The sequence below is a fragment of the Podarcis melisellensis genome (genome assembly GCF_964234715.1).
Source record: "Podarcis melisellensis genome assembly, chromosome: 5".
NCBI classification, from domain to species: domain Eukaryota; kingdom Metazoa; phylum Chordata; class Lepidosauria; order Squamata; family Lacertidae; genus Podarcis; species Podarcis melisellensis.
The window spans coordinates 61210359-61229437 of record NC_138537.1 but is presented as its reverse complement, the minus strand read 5'-3'; the positions used below and the strand labels follow the sequence as shown (position 1 = coordinate 61229437).

The window sequence follows — 19079 nt, the reverse complement described above, 5'->3', positions numbered from 1 at the left end:
CAAAGACTGCTCTGTCACATGGTGCAGCAAATTTAAATTATGAATATGAAACATCTTTCTGATCTCAATTTTTTATCAAATAGGCATGCTTTTACTCACTTGAGATTTCAGCAATTGCCCAGAGCCATTCTATTCCTTTCCCCCTGCAAATTATTTATATATTGGAACAATACTGACAGTTAAAAAGAGAGAGAGAAAACCACCTACAAAATTAACACTAATAGCACCTCACGTTATGAGTAAACCTATGCACTTAAATCATTATTAATATTATAATTCAAGATATAAATATTCATAAATAAAATAGGAAAAGGGTCAGCATTCTTAATATACCGGTAGTTAATAGGAATAAGGTATTTAATGAACCTTTTTGTTTATTTATATAACTCATATGTTAAAGAAGAGTCATGTTCATTTGTTCTCATAAAATTGTGAAAGGATTGTAACTATCCTTTCTCGGTTTGCTGTTCCACAGATTTTTAAACATTGTCAATTTTTGCTGGAATCTATTCATTTTCTTTTTCCCTTGCCAAACCCATAGCATACAGGTGATTTTATCAAAAGTTGCCAGTTCTCATAATGTACAGAACCATTCCCTTAAACTGAGATGTTCCTCCCACAGTATTTTGCATATAAAATCCTTGCCATTAGAATCACTTTAAATAATAATTTCTCTCTGCCTTTGGGAATCACATCATTGAAATTGGTTAATATATATACTTTGGGGTATAACTGGACTGAATGCTTCAAAATGTTGCTTACATTAGATGCAATTTCATAGCAGTATATTTAGCCTCAGAACGCTTCTACTGACAGCAGATAAAATCTGCTCTATTTGTTCCTCATTGTCAGAATCTGTTGCTTCCCATCTAACATTCTAGGTATTCAAGATTGTGTTAAATACCATATGGTTGACTGATTAATAGAATTATCTATCAGTAATAATTATGTAATATATTTAGTAATATTCCCACATATATATTTCCAATTATCACTTGGGATTAAAGTCATCTCTGACATATCTCCCATTTGAACACTAATTTTATATATTTGGAGGATTATTATTTTTTGCCATATCAGTTTTTCAAAGTTATGTAGCTGTCTCAATCTTTTCCTGAGTTGGCAAACATTTTTTTAAAAAATCTCATATTTGAAAATATTCATTTAATATGAATTCTATATTGCCTAAACCTTCCTTTATTTGATTTATGGACTTTATCTGATAGTTGCTAATCCAACTGGCAAATTTCCCAAATCCTCTTTCATGCCAGTTGTCTAATTGTCCTATAATGCTATTTGTTAAACTAGGGGTGAAATAGTACAAAGGAAATTATTGATGTTGATGGAAACAATTTGTTTTTGTATTTTTAATCCTATATCCTCCATAATGGTGGGAAAACATGGGTGGCTATAGCCCTATTCACTCTGCATCCAATATACCAAATAGATAGATATAGGTTTCTTAACTGGAAAATAAAATGCCACTTGTTATAGGAGAAAGTAGCTTCTTTTGCATTGGCAGCTGAAAGGCAGTTGATATCTTTCAATGTATGTATTTCATTGTAAAAGTTAAAGGACCCTTGGGCGGTTCAGTCGAATTCGGCTATGGTGTGCGGTGCTCATCTCTGCTTTCAGGCCAAGGGAGCCAGTGTTTGTCTGCAGACAGATTTTCCGAGTCATGAGGCCAGCATGACTAAACCACTTCTAGCACCACAGGACACCATGATGGAAGCCAGAGCGCATGGAAACACCATTTGCCTTCTCGCCTGAGAGGTGTGGGAACTGAGATCCTGTGAGTTTCCCCTGGAAAAAAAGTCCTGGAATTTCCCTGTCCTCTTCCCTACAGCTCACTTGTTGTTGTTTAGTCGTTTAGTCGTGTCCGACTCTTCGTGACCCCATGGACCAGAGCACGCCAGGCACTCCTGTCTTCCACTGCCTCCCGCAGTTTGGTCAAACTCATGTTGGTAGCTTCAAGAACACTGTCCAACCATCTCATCCTCTGTCGTCCCCTTCTCCTTGTGTCCTCAATCTTTCCCAACATCAGGGTCTTTTCCAGGGAGTCTTCTCTTCTCATGAGGTGGCCAAAGTATTGGAGCCTCAGCACTCAGGGCTGATTTCCTTAAGAATGGATAGGTTTGATCTTCTTGCAGTCCATGGGACTCTCAAGAGTCTCCTCCAGCACCATAACTAAAACGCATCAATTCTTCTCACTATGTACCCTCAAAATCAGCTCCAGACAATTGGAGGATGCACCACAGCAGATTTAGGGGGCATCCAGGAGGAGGAGAGAAAGGGGAAATCCCATTGGACAAGCAGAACTTCATTTGTGCAGCATTCAATAAAACCCCATGTGTTTCCTTAGGCAAGGAATCAAATAATATGCAAAGACACTTTATTCACCAAGGATATCAGCCCTCCCTGCATCTAATCCAAATATCCTTTTTTCCTGCCCTTAAATTCCAAGCATTTAAGATGTTTCAGGTTCCAACCTTCCTAAGCGTGATGCAAAAACCAGTATCTAAAGTTCACTTTCTCCCCACCATTATCTGATCAAAATGAAAATACGTAATAGGAGCACATTTATTTGCATAACCTATTCCAAACACAAAGTGTGGATTTCTGTTAGTGGATTTAGAGGTTTTAATGAAGAATCTCAGGCTCCCTGACCACAGTTTTCCAGATGGCCCAGATGATGAAATGTCTATTCTGTTGAACCTTCTGGAGATTTTACAGCTCGGTGGGTTAATGTGCTGCTGTCTCTAAAACAATGCTAGTCTGTACACTGACCTAATGCTAAAACATTGTAACAGAAATTGAATACAGTACTAGTTTACTGGGATACTCACAGATAGTCCAACAACACAGATAAATTAACTCAGATATTAAACGGATCCTTGTTCATCTCTATTTTCCTCTTCTATGCTGGAAGCCTTTTGTTCTTGTTTTCTACCCAAAAAACCCTGTTTTCAATACTATTTCATGTCAATGCTGTTTTTTTCATTGTATCAACTCATTGCTGTTTTTTTCATTGTATCAATAGCGCCTCTGCAACTTGCTTTTATTGAACGTGTATTTTTAGCTTTAGGGCAACATTAACCTTCATTACAATGACCGATAAAGCAGATATGGGTAAGTAAACCTAACTTTCAAATAGATAAATGTTTTGGCCTTTAATAACCTTTTAATCAACTTACATTGCATTGTTGCTTTACTTCAAACTAAAATAGAGCATGACACACAAAGCCACGCGACTATGGCGTGGTTTCATAGTAAATTAACATGATACAGAATTTCAACTGAAGAAGTTACAAAAAGATCTCTCTTCCAGTATTGGGGTGCAGAGCACTCAAACAACTGTTATGTTTACCAGGCCATCTCCAATATATTTAGTATTTTGCATGAGTCAGAACAATTCTGTTATTTATTAAATCACACTATCCATATAGAATGTCACAATTTTTAAAATAAATTCACCACCACTATGCTGGTCACACCTTCTGCCATTTTTACAACAATACACCATCTCTTACACAGCGATAGGGAATCTCAAGCCTAAGGGCCAAATGCAACACTCCAAGGGCTTCTGTCTAGCCTTTGAGATTCTCCCAGGCCACACATCCTGCTCTGTGCACTCACCAAGTATTTTGTCCTGAATGGAATGGATCCTTGAGTTGTGCTAATGTATCTTGCTTGCCTACACAGAGGTGGTGAGCATGTTGGTTGTAGAAAGAAACCTCCCACAAACCTCTTACAAAAGTAAAAGTCCCATCCATTGCCCTACCCAAATTTTTGCCTCTGGACCCAGCCACCTCCAACATCCAGCCTCTGGCAGGTTTCCCCACAAGGCAATGTGGCTGCTCTAACGTTTATAAAGTACGCTACAAATGGTCCCAGTCCAGACTGAATCATATTCTAGGATCGTGCCCACTGGGCACTCCCTCCAGCAGCCTGGTGTTATTCATCGAGAGCTGCACAAACTGAAGGTTACACTTTTTAAGCCTGCCATTATCTTCTTTGTGTGCCCCCTCCACGAAAGTTCTGGAGGATGGCAACATAAGAATGGACTTTTTCTGTGGTGGCTCTTCACTTGTGAAATGTTCTCCCCAGGGAGGCTCGCCTGGCGCCTTGATTACCTATCTTTAGACACCAGACCAAAACATTCCTCTTCTCCCAGGCATCTGGCTAATTAAACAATCTATGGGTTTAAAAAACAAACAAACCAGGGTGGAGGTGGGTTATTGTTTCGTTTGTTATTATGTTGTGTATTGTCTGCATTTTTATATTCTAAACCACCCTGTGTCAGGCGGTATAGAAATTTAATTAATAAATAAATCAGGTTTAAGCCTTGCAAAAGGTTCAGGATGCCACTGCTTGCCTGACAATTCCCATTTCTGCCCATAACTTTAGGTCTAGGTACCTGCACTCAAGTGACACCAACAGTTCCAGTGCTGACCATTGCTGAAGTGGCTTTGGGAGTCATCCCAGCAGCTCCCTCCTCACAATCATATTAGCTACTATGTTTTGAGTTGCACCTCACAAGTACTGGGAGGTGTGCTGTTGTTTTGAAAAACCGAACCTACTTTTTAAAATGGCAAGTTCTACCAACTTTTCCATGAAACCATGAAGGCTAGTGGGGTTTTTTTTAGCTAATACTTTTCAGTGCCAGCTTTGCCATATCATTTTTATTTGGCCGAAGTGAAAAATCCTAAGGCGTGCAGAGCATACTTTCGAGAGAATGGTACTATACTCATGATTCAGCACTGTAAATCAGAAGGAAAATAGATTGGGCAAGGGGTCAAAAAGAAGGAGTTCTGAGGAACATTTTTTATTGAGAAAAAGGAAGAACAGCACACCGAATCTTGTATTAGTCTTTTACTGATATAGTTGTCCTTTAGAAATAAACATAGCCGCTACCTCTGTGCCAGCTTTATAGAAATCCATCATTGTTACAAACTTCTGCCGCTGAAAAATATGTTATTTAAAACTATTTTATGGCATTCTTTCCCATTTACTTTTTTCCAATACTGTGCAGTCGTGCATTACAGAATTGCATTCTGCATAGCAGGACAAAATGGCAGATTGCAGCATTTATCAGAGGAAGGGACATTAAGTCCTTTTTAATGGAGATATAAATAATATATTCTTTAAAAATTTATGTATAAGAAGTGCATTGGCTTGTGTGTATTAAACTGGTAGATTCTCGTATAGAGGAGAAATATTTTTCAAAGGAGAAGTCCAAGGTCCAAGAATGGAAGAGCAGTCTTGCAGTTAATGCCATTAGGATGAGCGTCTGTGTGGTGCCCAACATCACCTTTTGGGGAAGGGCTATAGATCACAGGTAGAGTATGAAGAGGGTACCAGGTTTAATCCCCAACATCTCTGGGTAGGGCTGGGAAAGAGGCCCTGTCTGAAAACCTGAACAGCCAGTGACAGTCAGTGTAAACAAAGCTGAGCTATATGGATCAATGGTCTGACTCAGTACAAGGCAGTTTCCTTTCCTTTGGTTCACAAATAACTGAATGAAAATGCCAAAAAAAAAATAAATATCTGATAATTTCTTAGAGAAAATACAACATTCAGCATTATGCTTATATTTTCAGTGCCAGCCAGCATGACTAATTGTCAGGAATGAGGGGAATTACAGACCAACATCTGGAGGGCCACAGGTTCATCATTCATTCTTCTGAACATGACTGTTTCAGTTAGCTGTCCTGGCTAATAACTACTGATACACCCATCTTTCATGGTTTTCTAAAGCCATCCAAACCAGTGACGATCACCAAAGTTTGTCAAAGGAAGTTCAGTAAGCTTTGCCTTGTCCTGAATATACTGACAATGAATTTCATGGGGCAACCCTGAGTTCTAGTGTTACAAGAGGATAATCTCCTTTTTCTTTCTCATATCTAATTGTATGTACCTATATCAGGTCAGAGGTCCTCCCTATTTGGCCCATGGGACTCTCCCAAATGCACACTCCTCAGTCTACATCCCCCTCTTCCCAACCCACATCCCTCAATGACCCTGCTCCACACGCTCCTTGGGTGCTTTAGCCTGGCTGAAATGTGTCCTTCGACTGTGAAAATGCTTTGTACTTGCATGGATGGGGAGATGGGAGGAAAGTAGGTGCATAAACATCTGGTTTTTGTGTCACTGAAATATAGCATGCTATACAAAGTGACACACATTGCTCCACCCACTCCCCCCATGGCCACACCTACAATTTGAATATGGTATATGAACTGCAAGATCGCTATTTTGGGCCAGGACCTTCTTCACTGAAAGGCACAAACTTCACCATTGAGCTACGGCTTCCCATTAGGTACAAACTCTCTTGCTCCCATGCAGTAAGATGCAAAACCAGCAATCACAGTATTGGAAAGCAGGGGGAGAGAGGTGGCCACATGTGGCCATGACAAAATGTATGGTTGTAATGTAGCAACAGAAGCAAAGCAGTGTCAAAATTGTTAAATTAAAAAAAAATACTATCAAGAAAAAACCTCTGAAGCATTAATATTTTGGAATATTTGTGGTTTGCTGGGTAATTAGCCAGTTCTCTGTAAATAAAAACCCACAGGGTTGCTGGCTGGCTACCAAAGCAAAACTGATCTTTATATGCACATGAACTTCACAAATTTCTATTTTCCTTCATTCATTTGCTTCTCAGAATTTGAAATGAATGCATGCCATTAAATCTTCCCTCAATCCGTTAGTGCTGTCCTCATTTATCAATTCATTCCATATTACACAGCACACATGTCTGATGATTTGAGAGTCTTTCCTTCCATCTAGGACAGCAAGGTCCAATGCACATGGTCTCTTAACTTCCTTCATCATTTATAAGACATGGTGAAGGGAATGAAGTTGGGGTCTACCAAATAATTTCACCTGAGACCAAGTATGGAGATTTAACCCTATAAAAGATCTGTAGTATCATCATATTCACCTAATGCATTCCTCCCTATTACTTTAGACAGAACTGTAAAAAGACACATCTAATCTGTGGGCTTTCAGCTTGCTTAGAGATCTTCCAGGGTTGAACTACTGTTCCCTTTATGATACAGTTACCTAGGGATAAGTCACACGTTATCCCAATACCTAGTTTTTAAAATATATAAATCATGTTTCAGAAACACTGAACATTTACATGTTCACTAACTCATGTCCAGAAACCTTTCTACAAATAATTTATCTTCTGGAAAATTAAATTGTCACTTCCCCAAATTAGTTTTCATTTGCTTAGCAAATATTACACCTATTTTTTCCATTTTAAAAAATCTTCTGTCGATTGTCACCAAAAGAACCTCCCACAAATGTGTGTTAATATCCATTCATAATATTGGATCGCAGAAATGACATTTGTAACATGCTAATCCCTTGTATTTGTGTAATCATGTAAATGTCAGGGATCATCACCAGATCAATTGGGTCATATGCATGGTGACCTTTAGGTAGAGTTATTAAAGTCACAAATCTGGATGTATCCTTAACAACACTAATGGAGAAAACATTCCATTTTTAGGATCTGTCACTCTTAAATAAAACAGGGCATAAATGCTTATAGTCTACTCAAATTGAGTGCCTTCTAGAGGATGCAGTTAAGAATCTTTTAAATCTTACTTCACTTTTAAAGAAAAAAATATAGTTGTAGTCTGGTATCATCTGCCTTCAAAATAATCTATATACTGCCTTGTATTACATTAGGCAGTGGCATTTCAGGTACAACTTTGACTTTTCCTAAGCTTGCTCTCTTTCTCTTGGATCAATCGCATGCCCCAAGAGCTATGTCATGTTTAACACAGAAACAATTTTTGTCTATATTTAACTTTGGCCTAGAAGCCTCAATTGCCTTCCAAACTTGTTTCGTATTATGTCCAAACATCTCCTAAACTAAAATGTCAACCATACAAACCTCCACCCCTCCAGGCTTTGGAGAATCCCATTTTGTGTTTAATAGAAGGTTTATTTTCATTTGATGTCATCCAATCTGCTATAAAAACTTCCATATGGGCCTTCCAGTTACCTCCTGACATTATTAATTTGTTCAAATGCATGTTGCATTTAAGGAAAACATGAAAGCATCCACAACCATAGGTATGAAAAGCAATTTAAGAGTGTTGATGATTCCCTAGAAGGTAAAAAACTAAACAAGTGAGGCATGGGCATATCTCCCTGTACTACACCAATGTGCTAGGCTGTTGTGCATGCACCACTTCTGGCACTTTTTCCTATTGACATATAAACTATGCATGAAAACAGGATTGGAACACACCATATGTAGAAACTGTCTAGAAAGCCTGCACACAAATTAAAATGTGGGACTTTAGGTCTATGCAGATATAGGCTCACTAACTGGCTAGTGTACAAATACCTTATTTATTACATTGTTATCCACACTTCTTAATCACACTAAGCAATGCTAGAATTGGCACACACGAAACTTCAGTACATGAATTCAATGCTTCCTCTTTCAAGATATTATTCTACATGAAGGCTTTTCCATCCATCATATTCTTCCATACAGCTTCAATGATAGCTTAAGTTGCTTCATTTGGGAACAGTACTAAAGAAACAACATTAATTCTCAGTACAGTGGTACCTCGGTTTACGAACTTAATCCATTCTGGAAGTCTGTTCTTAAACTGAAACCATTCTTAAACCGAGGCGCACGTTCCCTAATGAGGCCTCCCACCACCGGAGCCCTTCCACTGTTCAGCTTCCGTTCTTAGACCGAGGTAAAGTTCGCAAACCAGGACACTACTTCCGGTTTTGCGGAGCTCGTAAACAGAATAGTTCGTAAACAGGGCTGTTCTTAAACCAAGGTACCACTGTATAAGCCAATCTTGTTACCTGGTGCATTTAAAATGTCTTATCATTTCTCAATCACCCCCTCTGTTGCTAAATTTGCAAGCATTTAAACTTATTAGCCTTTCAGACCTGAATGCAAATAATGTATTTGGAAAGATATCCATATAGCCTTGCACTAAAAAAATCTCCAGAAGCATTTTCTTCACACAACTTCCTATTCTCTTCTTTTCCATAAATTCAGCCCTGGCCCATCCCATTCCCTTTTCTTCATCTAGCATTCCCCTTTCAATACATAATATATTCCTATTGGAACCACAGATCTGAGCAGCTACCTTAAGAGGAATTTCCCCTCTGTGCTCTGGGATGCATGCATTTGATTTGACAACATAAGAAAAGTGAGTGAATCTGGAGCAGCCAATGTGTGATAGGCCAAGTGGTCAATAGGCACAAATAAGCTGAAGGGCTTTTTCCTTCCTGTTAACAGCGCTGAGCGCTGCTTCTACTCAAGCATAAAGAGATTGTCGCAGCCATCTAACTAGGGCCTTCAATGCTTGGAAAGGGAAAGAAAATGCATGCAATAGAAAACTACAGAACTCAAGAGACATCTCCACAAATGAGAGATGATAAGCTCACTAAATGGTTGACAGAACAAAGAACCTATGGTAATTTGAATGATTATACTAGTAAATAAAAAGCATTATCAGTTAAACATTCTCATTAAGGCAGCCATCAGTGTGATCTATCGTTAGCTTTGGTTTTGAAACATGTTGTAAACATGTTGATGGCAATGAACTCAATGGATTCTAAAAAACTCGGAACTCAGATATTTTCAGGGAAGGCCATAATGTTGCATTGACCTTGAGAGAGGATCAATTCTATTGAATGGCAGCCCCAGTTAACAAACCCCTTTTACATAGTCTGTGAACTTGGCATGAACTCTGCTTGAAAACGCAGCAGAAAATGATAGCATAATACTTGTGCATTATCCGCATTGTGCAAGAAAAATCTACTTGCCTTTTCATATAACTGTGTGGTAGATGAGCCTTTCAGTTTTAAAGGCTTTTCAATGAGTTGTAGGTTTTTTAATGTTTTGTTGTAGAATTCTGGAGGCCCAGAACAAAGATTTGTTGGACTTTAACATGACAAACTCTGAACATTTTTGTAAATACAGCCAACTTCATTTCTTTAAAATGTATTATGATAATGGCTGGTGTGAAATCTGTTCATTAAATAAAAAAGGTAGGGAGAAATATAAGCAAAAGTTAAGCTGCAATCATATACCTGGGAGTAAATCCCATTGAACTCAATGGGAACACTTCTGAGTAGCACACATGCACCTAGAAGAACCTCTTAAATTTAGCTTGTTACATAGTATAAAATGCATCACGTTTGGAGCTTGTACCTTAAATATTTGTTTTCCTTCTTATAACATTATTCCAAAAATATTTTTTGTTCTTTTTTTTGCTTTGCACAATTACAAATATAAAGCATAATTAAATAGAGTGGACATACAAATGAAGTTCAATGAAGCACTGCACAGATTGTCATCTGTGAAGCTCATGTGTCTATTTTTGTTTACAAAAACTCAAACTTTTTCTTAACAATATAAATTATTTTATATTTTATAGATTGTGAAGTAAAATGGTAAAAACTCAAACTAGGGCACCTGATGGATGAACTGGACTGGCACCCACTTTTTGCATTACATGTAATATGTATTGTCATGCCAGTACTAAGGAATATAGTTCCAAAAGCATACTAATAATGACAGAATATGTCTCTCTGCAATAGAAGTTTGATTCATCTGTGAGAAAGCTGGCAGAAGGACATGGTAAGATAAACAAAGAGACTGGATTGGCAGGGACAGGTACATGGCAGACAAGGCTGACTAATTCAGAGAAGAGTCAGTCTTGAAGACATAGTGATAGCTGAGAAGAATAAAACATGACTGAAGGTCTACAAATGAAAAGAGAAGTTGAGGTGCATACAAGTTCTAGGAAGCAGAATGACAAGGCATAAAGATTAATCAGCCTTGATTATGTGACATAACAAAAGACAAAAGGCAATGGAATATTATTTACCTTCCATTTAATATACACATTTTATAATTCTGATCATATTCAAAGTAACCATGGTTTTCTTTTAAAAATTAAAGAAGCAGGGCTACTTTCATCTGCATATTCTGGAAACTATCCAATACTGCCCACAGTTAGGGATGATTTTTTTTGTATACAACACACACATAAGTTTGTTTCTTTCCAGAAGTGTATTGCATCTCCAGTTTGCAGGATACAATTATTTATCTTCGAAACACCAGGAAACCAAATGTAACAAATGAAAATCTGCCACAAAGCACACATTCCACACTTTTAAATAACTGGACTGACAATTTGGCAAAAGGAAAACAACTTCCTCTTCCCAACCACCATATGCCAATCCATCATGCAATTAAATAAACCAATTAAATTCCCAGCGCCTGTACACACAACTTAATTGAACTACAGCTAGTAATACATTGCATTCAGTTCCACTCAAGCACACACTTACACAATCAACAAACTTACATCAAATACTCTAAACCAATATATTTAACTTCAGCATTCTCACACACCCTCAAATCACACTGCCCACACTGCAAGCGCTCCCATAATTCAGTCTCACATCCTCAACCAGCAACCCCCACACATGTCTACACAATGAGACCCAGACAAACCTGGACAAATACTCGCATACAAGCAGCAACAGTACACAAATACAAACACTCCCCCTAAATAAAACATTCACACCAAGTATTCCCCCTTGTCTGGCAATAGCAAGCTTTCACCCAAGGGTGGGGAAGGTACAGAACCTACTTTCTAATAGACTGGACAATGACTGTTCACCTGACCCCACCATCAAAAAAGAAAAGAAAAGGAGAAAAAATACTACATGAGCTTGAGCGCCTCAAATAAATATCACCACTTCCCTCATCTCCCACCCAAGGGTTAATGCTAATGCTTATAAATTTCCTAACAAAATTTACAGATGAAATGTATCAAAGACTACATATTTCTCATATGAAATGGAGTATACAGGTTGCAGATACCTTGGAAAATAATGAAGCTGCATGTGGTTTGAAGTGCAGTATAACTATTTTGACATGGTAGAGTTTAATATTGACTGGAATGATGGGCATTATTAAAGAAAGATCAATGATAACCAGAGGTTAAGCCCCTAAGTATAACAAACAAACCTCAGAATCTCAGATGAGCATGAGAGAAGCAGAAAAATGGAAAAAAAGAAATTCGGAAGGCAAGAAGCACTCGATGACCAAAGGCTTCACAATGAATAGTTAATGTCATTAGACGACAGTGGCTCACGTGACATGCTAAGCCAACCTTGGCTTAGTGAAACAGCACAAGCATGCGGGATCCTGCAGAGGGAGGTTTTCCTTCTCCCCAGTCCTTTTTGCTGTTGCACCACCTGAGCTAAGCCAAAGTTTAGCTCAGCATTTTAACAGGAGTGGTTTTGGTGGTTAAGCTCTCTCCCAAAAAACCACAAGCTATAACCAAGAACAAAACTTGGTTACAAGCTCGTGGTTAGTGAGGAGAGACCTTAACCACAAGCCCCAGTTCGAATAACACACTAAGGCAAACTTAGGCTTGACATGGCAGGAAAAAAGACTGGAGAGGTGTACAGCAGTTGCTTTGGGAAACCACAGTCTCACTAAGGCAAGGATGATAAGGTTTGGCTTAGCATGTTGTGCAAACCAGGTGAGTGAAGACTTCCTAGCACCATGGTGCACCGTGTGCATGTGTGTGTGCATTTACACACATACAGAAACACATACTTCTTGACGGCTATGTAGTTTTCCTGTTTGTTACAACAGCACTGTAACATTTCTCCTACCCAGTTAAAAAAAGAAAAGAACAATAAAGGGCAGAAATATGAGACCCATTTATTCAAGCAGAAACAGTAGGCTGGTTCCCACACTGAGGTTGGTAAAGGTAAAGGGACCCCTGACCATTAGGTCCAGTCGTGGCTGACTCTGGGGTTGCGGTGCTCATCTCGCTTTATTGGCCGAGGGAGCTGGCATACAGTTATGTGGCCAGCATGACTAAGCCGCTTCTGGCGAACCAGAGAATGTTTGTTTGAAGCAAAATAAACCATAAGCCCTGGTTTGGAAACAACACTGAACCACTGGTTTTAGTTTTACACTCCTGTTTGCACAAGGGGAGGAAAGTTGGACCCATCTGCATATTCTCATTAAGTAATTAGCCATGGCTTACAGCGGCAAATGGCCAATAGATTGCATTAATGAAATTTAAAATGCATTACATTCTTCACAGGATCACAAGTACTTTTGACATCCCTTGGAATGTCAAACACTTCATTTTGCTTTTCTCCTGGATCCCCCAAAATTCAGAAAATTAAACTCAAGTGCCTTATGTAAGCAAGCTTTACCATTCAGCACAGGAAAAAGGGACGGGAGGAATGATCACCATCCAATTTAGTGGGAAGAAAGTTCTTCCTGACAATACATTAGAATCTCAACATAAAAGCATACATGTTCCCTTGAACAAATTCAAGTACTCTCCCTTTAGCGCAAATCAGCCCCGTTTAATATTTCATCATTAGCTGTGGCCATCTCTGACATCTCAGAAAATCTTGGGGAGAGAGAAAAGAAAACCTTGGAAATGATTGCTGCACTTATTCCTCTCTCCTTTTCTTTCCTTTTTCTCCTTCCAAATTTAGTGAAGGTGGAAATCAGTGCTCCAGCTGATAGCCCTGCCCCATAGTTTAGAAATGCTTAGATTAATGAAATCAGACCTGCTTCTAGTTATGGCCCTAATCACAGTCACATGAGTCACAGTTGCCCTTTTAATACTTGGCTGTTGCCATCAATTCGTTTTATGTTAGATTTCTATTAGATACACTGCGCCCATTATCCTTACTGATATTATTCCTTTAACATAACGTGCTGAAATGGTGTCATCAATAATGTCTAGCACTACTGCGTAGTTCAATTAATCTTACTAGACTTTCACCTCTTAAAATATAGTGAAATGATTTCCCACATTTAATTTGTAGTGACCCTGATGAAACATGGCATGAGTCAAGATAACAGTAAGAAGAAGAGATGGGAGAACCGTTTTTGAGGATCAGAAGTAATTTTTCTAGTGAGCATTGTCAGTCTGCTGCCATTTTCCCAGTCTTTCAAATTGGATGGAAAAAGTGTTAGATCTCATAATAACAAGGAGCTTGGGCCAGGATGGTAAGATACAGATAATTTACTTGGAGCCACCAAGCAGCTTATTGGAAGTGGGAGTTTAGGCATCTCTGTCAGAAATGGCCAGAGGGCAAAGTTGCTACTAAGTGCTGAACCCTGGGGTTTGGGCTAGTTGCCATTATATCCTTTTTAGGGAAGTTGCTTGAGCATCTGGTGGCCAGACAAATCCAGTTACTCTTGAAAGAGACCAAATAGTTGGATCCACACAAATCCATCTAGACAAGCAGTAGGCATTGCCACACAGTTCAAATACATGTCCAACTTGGGGGGGGGGGCGACTCTATAGGAGGACATAAAGCAGAGCTACTAAGGCATTTGGCTGAGAAAAGGTGTCCTGTTCTAGACAAAAACCAGAGGGTTAAATAGAGAGGCTCAGGAAACTGTGTTCAACTCATTGGCCTGAGGTTCCACACTCGTCTAATATATGAAAGTCTCTACTCTGGTAGGAATTTCGTAACTACAATTTATACCTGATTGTAACTTCAAATTAGACATACATATCAGTATTGCACCTGATTTCTGTGATTAAAAGGGGCTTCCTCAACTACTGCAACAACCTCTGAATCTAAAGTAGAATGTAATTCTCTAAATAGATCTCTAGGTGCCTAAGTTTGTTAGCTAGTCAGAGCAGTCAAGTTTTCTGAAAGTATTTTGTTTGAAATTTGGGATGCTTAACTATTTTATAGGCAAACAGACAGACATGTTATACTGAAGCCCTGAAGCCCATATTTGCAGAACATGCAAATATGGGATCTTAATTTCTTCTCTGGGATAGCACATAACCTGGATGTTTTCTTTTCCCTTTTGGGGGGCCAAAAGTTCAACTACAAGGATGATTTTTGGAAAGTCTATGTAAAGTATCTTTAGCTTGGAACTACAGGAACCATTTTTAGATTCATACAATATAATTGTATGAATTATATTTATATTATACTTGTAACCTTACAGGATGAATGATTAATCCCATCAGAATTGTTTTTCAGCAGACGGCTCTGCAGGAGAATGAGAAGAACTCATTCTGTAACTCATAGTATCTTCCTCCTGTTATAAACTGCTTTCCTTTATGTATTCCACACCATTGGTTGCACTGGCAGAAATCTGAAGGTTCTGTCAATGTGATGATGTCTTGAGGATATGAGGTAAATTGCAGTACAAGGTGAAGAGGTGGTGGAAGGAATTTGATACAAGGATTATGTTTTCCACCCAGTTCTGTGTTTCTCATAACCTATGGTTGTCTCCTTGGATTTTTCAGAATAAGCCAAACATATAACAACACAACGGGGGGGGGGACCATAGAGGCTATCAGTTGTCTGCCCTGGTCATTTATTATAGGCACAGCCTGGTCCATTTATTCAGAAAGCCAAAACCACACTTACGTACTCTGATCCAGATATTTTGGGCTATGACTCCCATCAGCATCAGCCAGCATGGTCAGCAGTCAAGGATAATGGGTGTTGGGATCCAAAACATATGGAGAGAACCAGGTTGAGGGAGGCTGGCTAAGACAGTAGACTGGGAACTCAAGAGTTAATCTAACCATGCGGCATATAACCTGGAGCGAAATCTTTTATTTGCCAACCTTCATTCCAACAGGTTATGCAAATGCACATTTCCTCCTTTTCATTTATTTTTGTTCCAAATTGACACAACTGCTTTAGTGCAGTTTTCATTTTCTTTATGTGTATTGCTCTGAAAGTCTGACCCAGAAACCCTAATCTTGTACACACTGCAGAGCTTCTGAGTTGTTCTGAATATTTATTTAAACATTTCAAATGATTACAAGAAACAGGGTTCAGGGTTGGGGTGGGGAGTTACAGGGAGAACTAAACAGCTACTCACAGTCTCTCCAAGAATCTCAGTCCAATGAAAGAGTTGTTCTTTAACCACAAGATCTTGTTGTTACTCAGAATTCTGAAAGGGAGTCAAAGGAAAGAATTTTGTTAATAGAACATGGAAGCAATTTTACTGATTAAAAACATGTAATTACAGTAAGTGACAGTTATGTAAAACACTAATCACAGTCTTCTCTGCTCCATTTGCATTTTCCCTTAAAGCTGCAAACAAGACCAAGATGAACATATAGAATAATAAACAATTCAGCATGCTCCTGTTTAATAACCAAGCAGTCAGCAAATAAAATGTGCTGCCGCTCGTGATGAAAGTCAGAATAAAATTGGGTGTTTTCAGAATGCACAACAGTAAAAGAAACAGTTGCCCATCCAGTTAAGAAAACTGAAGCAAACCCCCTACTGAGACTGTTATTACAAGCCTTCTCCATTGTGGTTACTGGCACGGCATGGCTGGATACACCAAGATTAAATACGATTTTCCCTTTGTACAGAATGCATACTGGGAATTCTTGCACAGGGTCAGAAATTGATTGGCCGCATCCTATGGAATCAGTTTCAGTAGAGGCGACATGAGAATATGGGCAAGATGTTTGTAGTGGTTCAGCACACACACAAAATTCTCAACTCTTGGCCATCATGAAAAGAGGAAAGTCTCAGCTGCTGAGGAAACCCCACTGCCTTAGCAACATTTCATCTCTCGCTGTGCCGCAGCAGTCAATTCACACCATTTCGAAGCACCATCATCAGAAGGTGCTTTTCGAGATGCGCCAGAATATTCATGACCCTCAGCCCCCAGCTCTCAACTGCTACCAGAATGCTGCCAAACAAAAAATAGTGCCTAAAAAAATTGCTACAGAAGCACTCACATGGCTTTGCTTGTGTATCAACAGGTTAGACAGAAACAACCCCTTGTATGGCACGCAGAGGTCAAACTAAAATGACTTATCAGATAGATTTAATGAATGAATGAGGTAGAAACGGAGACTATTAATTATCAACATGTCAGAGAATTGTCTTACTGCCCTGTGAATATTGGATGGGAAACAGAACGGAATAATGGGTGTACTGGAACATTGTCTACCATACAGGACCAGCGTATCCTGTTTTGCCGCTTGAGGTGAAATGGGAAGGGCTGCCCCGACCACCACAGCATCCCTGCAGAAGCATCCCTTACCTAGCTGCTTGGCGGTAGAGTGAAGTAAGGAAGGGTTCCAGTGAGATCCATCTGGAAATCGGCACTGATGCAGGCACTACTTCTATGTCAGTGGTGGAGTGGGAAGGGCGCCCAAGGCTCCACCCCATCTCATGGGTGGGCTGGCCCTGCTATCATATTTCAAATAGCTCTATTACATTTGCAGTGCAGTTTTAGGCCTTTGTGGGGAACTGAGGCAAAAAAGCTTATTTGAGACTTCAGAGTTCTAGAGATACCAGTTTGAATCTTAATGCATAATGTATTTTATGATCTTTTAAGTCGCTATGCGCAGGATTTTATTATTGTATACCACCCTGAAATCTTGATGATTCATTTGTTTTAACGGGTGGGGTATTAACTTAGGCGGGTGCTGTTTTCTTTGGAGGGTGCGGTTGTTTAAAGTAGTTGTTAAATGTTCATTCGGATTTTTGTATTTGGGGGCTGGAGTACTGTTTAGGGTCTTTTGTCAAGGAGTGTATTGTTTATTCGTGTATATACATTAGTATTGTTAATTGTTTTGATTGTTTTTATTATGCATTTTGTGGTTTGGCTTTTATTATGTATTTTGTGCTTCGTATATTGTAACTTTGTTTTGGGAACTGCCCTGAGACATATGGGTATAGGGCAGTATACAAATTTAATTTAATAATAATAATTATTTGTACTCCAATATTCTTGGTTTTTCTCCATTTCTACAATGACTCCTTCAGTTGGGGGAGAGTGAGGAGAATAGCAACGGAATAATAAAAAGGGTATGAGGCCTAAATTGAGGAATGCTATAGACTAACTGGCTATAGATGGAATTTTTTAATGAAGGCCAAAACCAAGCAACATGACAGATGTCTGATCAAAGGTCAAAACTCTCCAGATTAAAATGAATCTGTTAACCTTGGTACATTTTTCCACACAAAAGCAGCTAAAAGATCCTTTTTTAAAAGTTCTTTGTGACTGAAAGAACAGCATTCTTTTTTTATCCACTTTTCCATTTAATGGGGGTCATATGCTTCTTTCCAACTGATGCTGTCTCTGAAATGGAGACAAAATCTGAAAGCATCACGGAAAATTGTAAATTGTTTTTATGCTTCTTAAATTACAATTATACTTTAATAATGTTAAAACAAATAGCAGCCTCCCCATCTTTTATGCAAAGACATAAGAAAAGTTAATAGACTTATTTGGCACAATGAGAACATACTTTCCAAAGTCTACATTAGAATAATTTTGAGTTGTATCTCCCCCAACTTCAAATATTCAGGAATAAAGTATATGAACACAAGTGCTTCTAATGGTCTTGTGTATGGTTTTTATTTATCATAAAGTTAGGTAAGAGTCAGAGAAACAGATGCAAACCAACAGCAGTGTAGTGTACTGGCTAGATTAGGGAGAACTGGAGCTAGATTTCTCACACTTACTAGGTAACTTTGCTTAGTCATTGTCTCTCAGCCTAACCTATCTCACTGGGCTGTTGTAAAGATAAAATCATGCACATGACCTTGAGCTCCTTAGGGGAAAGGCAAAATAGCAATGTATTAACACAAACTCATTCCTCCATGACGCTTACATCACACACATCAAGCTTGTTTGAGAACATTTGTTCTGTACTCCATAGCAATAGCTCCAGTATGTATGATGGAAACAGGGGAAGACACATTTATCTGGGCACGGAGACCCATTCTTGGTCATCCTCATGTCACAAAATACACATACATATTTCCAATTAAAATTATAATTGGAAAATGTTTTCAGCATTGTAACTATAGGATTTTTAAAAATATCTGTGGTGCAAATATTCTACTTTTCAGTCCTGGCTTGGTGCAAAACACAAGCTAACAATATTTTACAGACAAGCCTTTCGCGGGAGTGGCAAGGCCAAGCAAGTTACAACAATTGGTTTCTTTTCCTTGCACAGAGGCAAACCCATACTCTTCACTGAGGACAATAAGACCTAGTTCTTGCCTGCAAA

The 19079-nt window shown here is 38.8% G+C and overlaps 1 protein-coding gene across 1 annotated transcript in view; it reads right to left on the bottom strand.

The window, feature by feature from the left end:
- Positions 1-19079, bottom strand: part of ADGRA1 (adhesion G protein-coupled receptor A1) — a 302973-nt gene that overhangs the window by 248077 nt on the left and 35817 nt on the right. The window contains exon 2 of the mRNA XM_081912622.1: positions 15914-15985. Within this exon, the coding sequence (XP_081768748.1) occupies positions 15914-15985 (72 nt within the window). The remainder of the gene's footprint in view (positions 1-15913; positions 15986-19079) is intronic.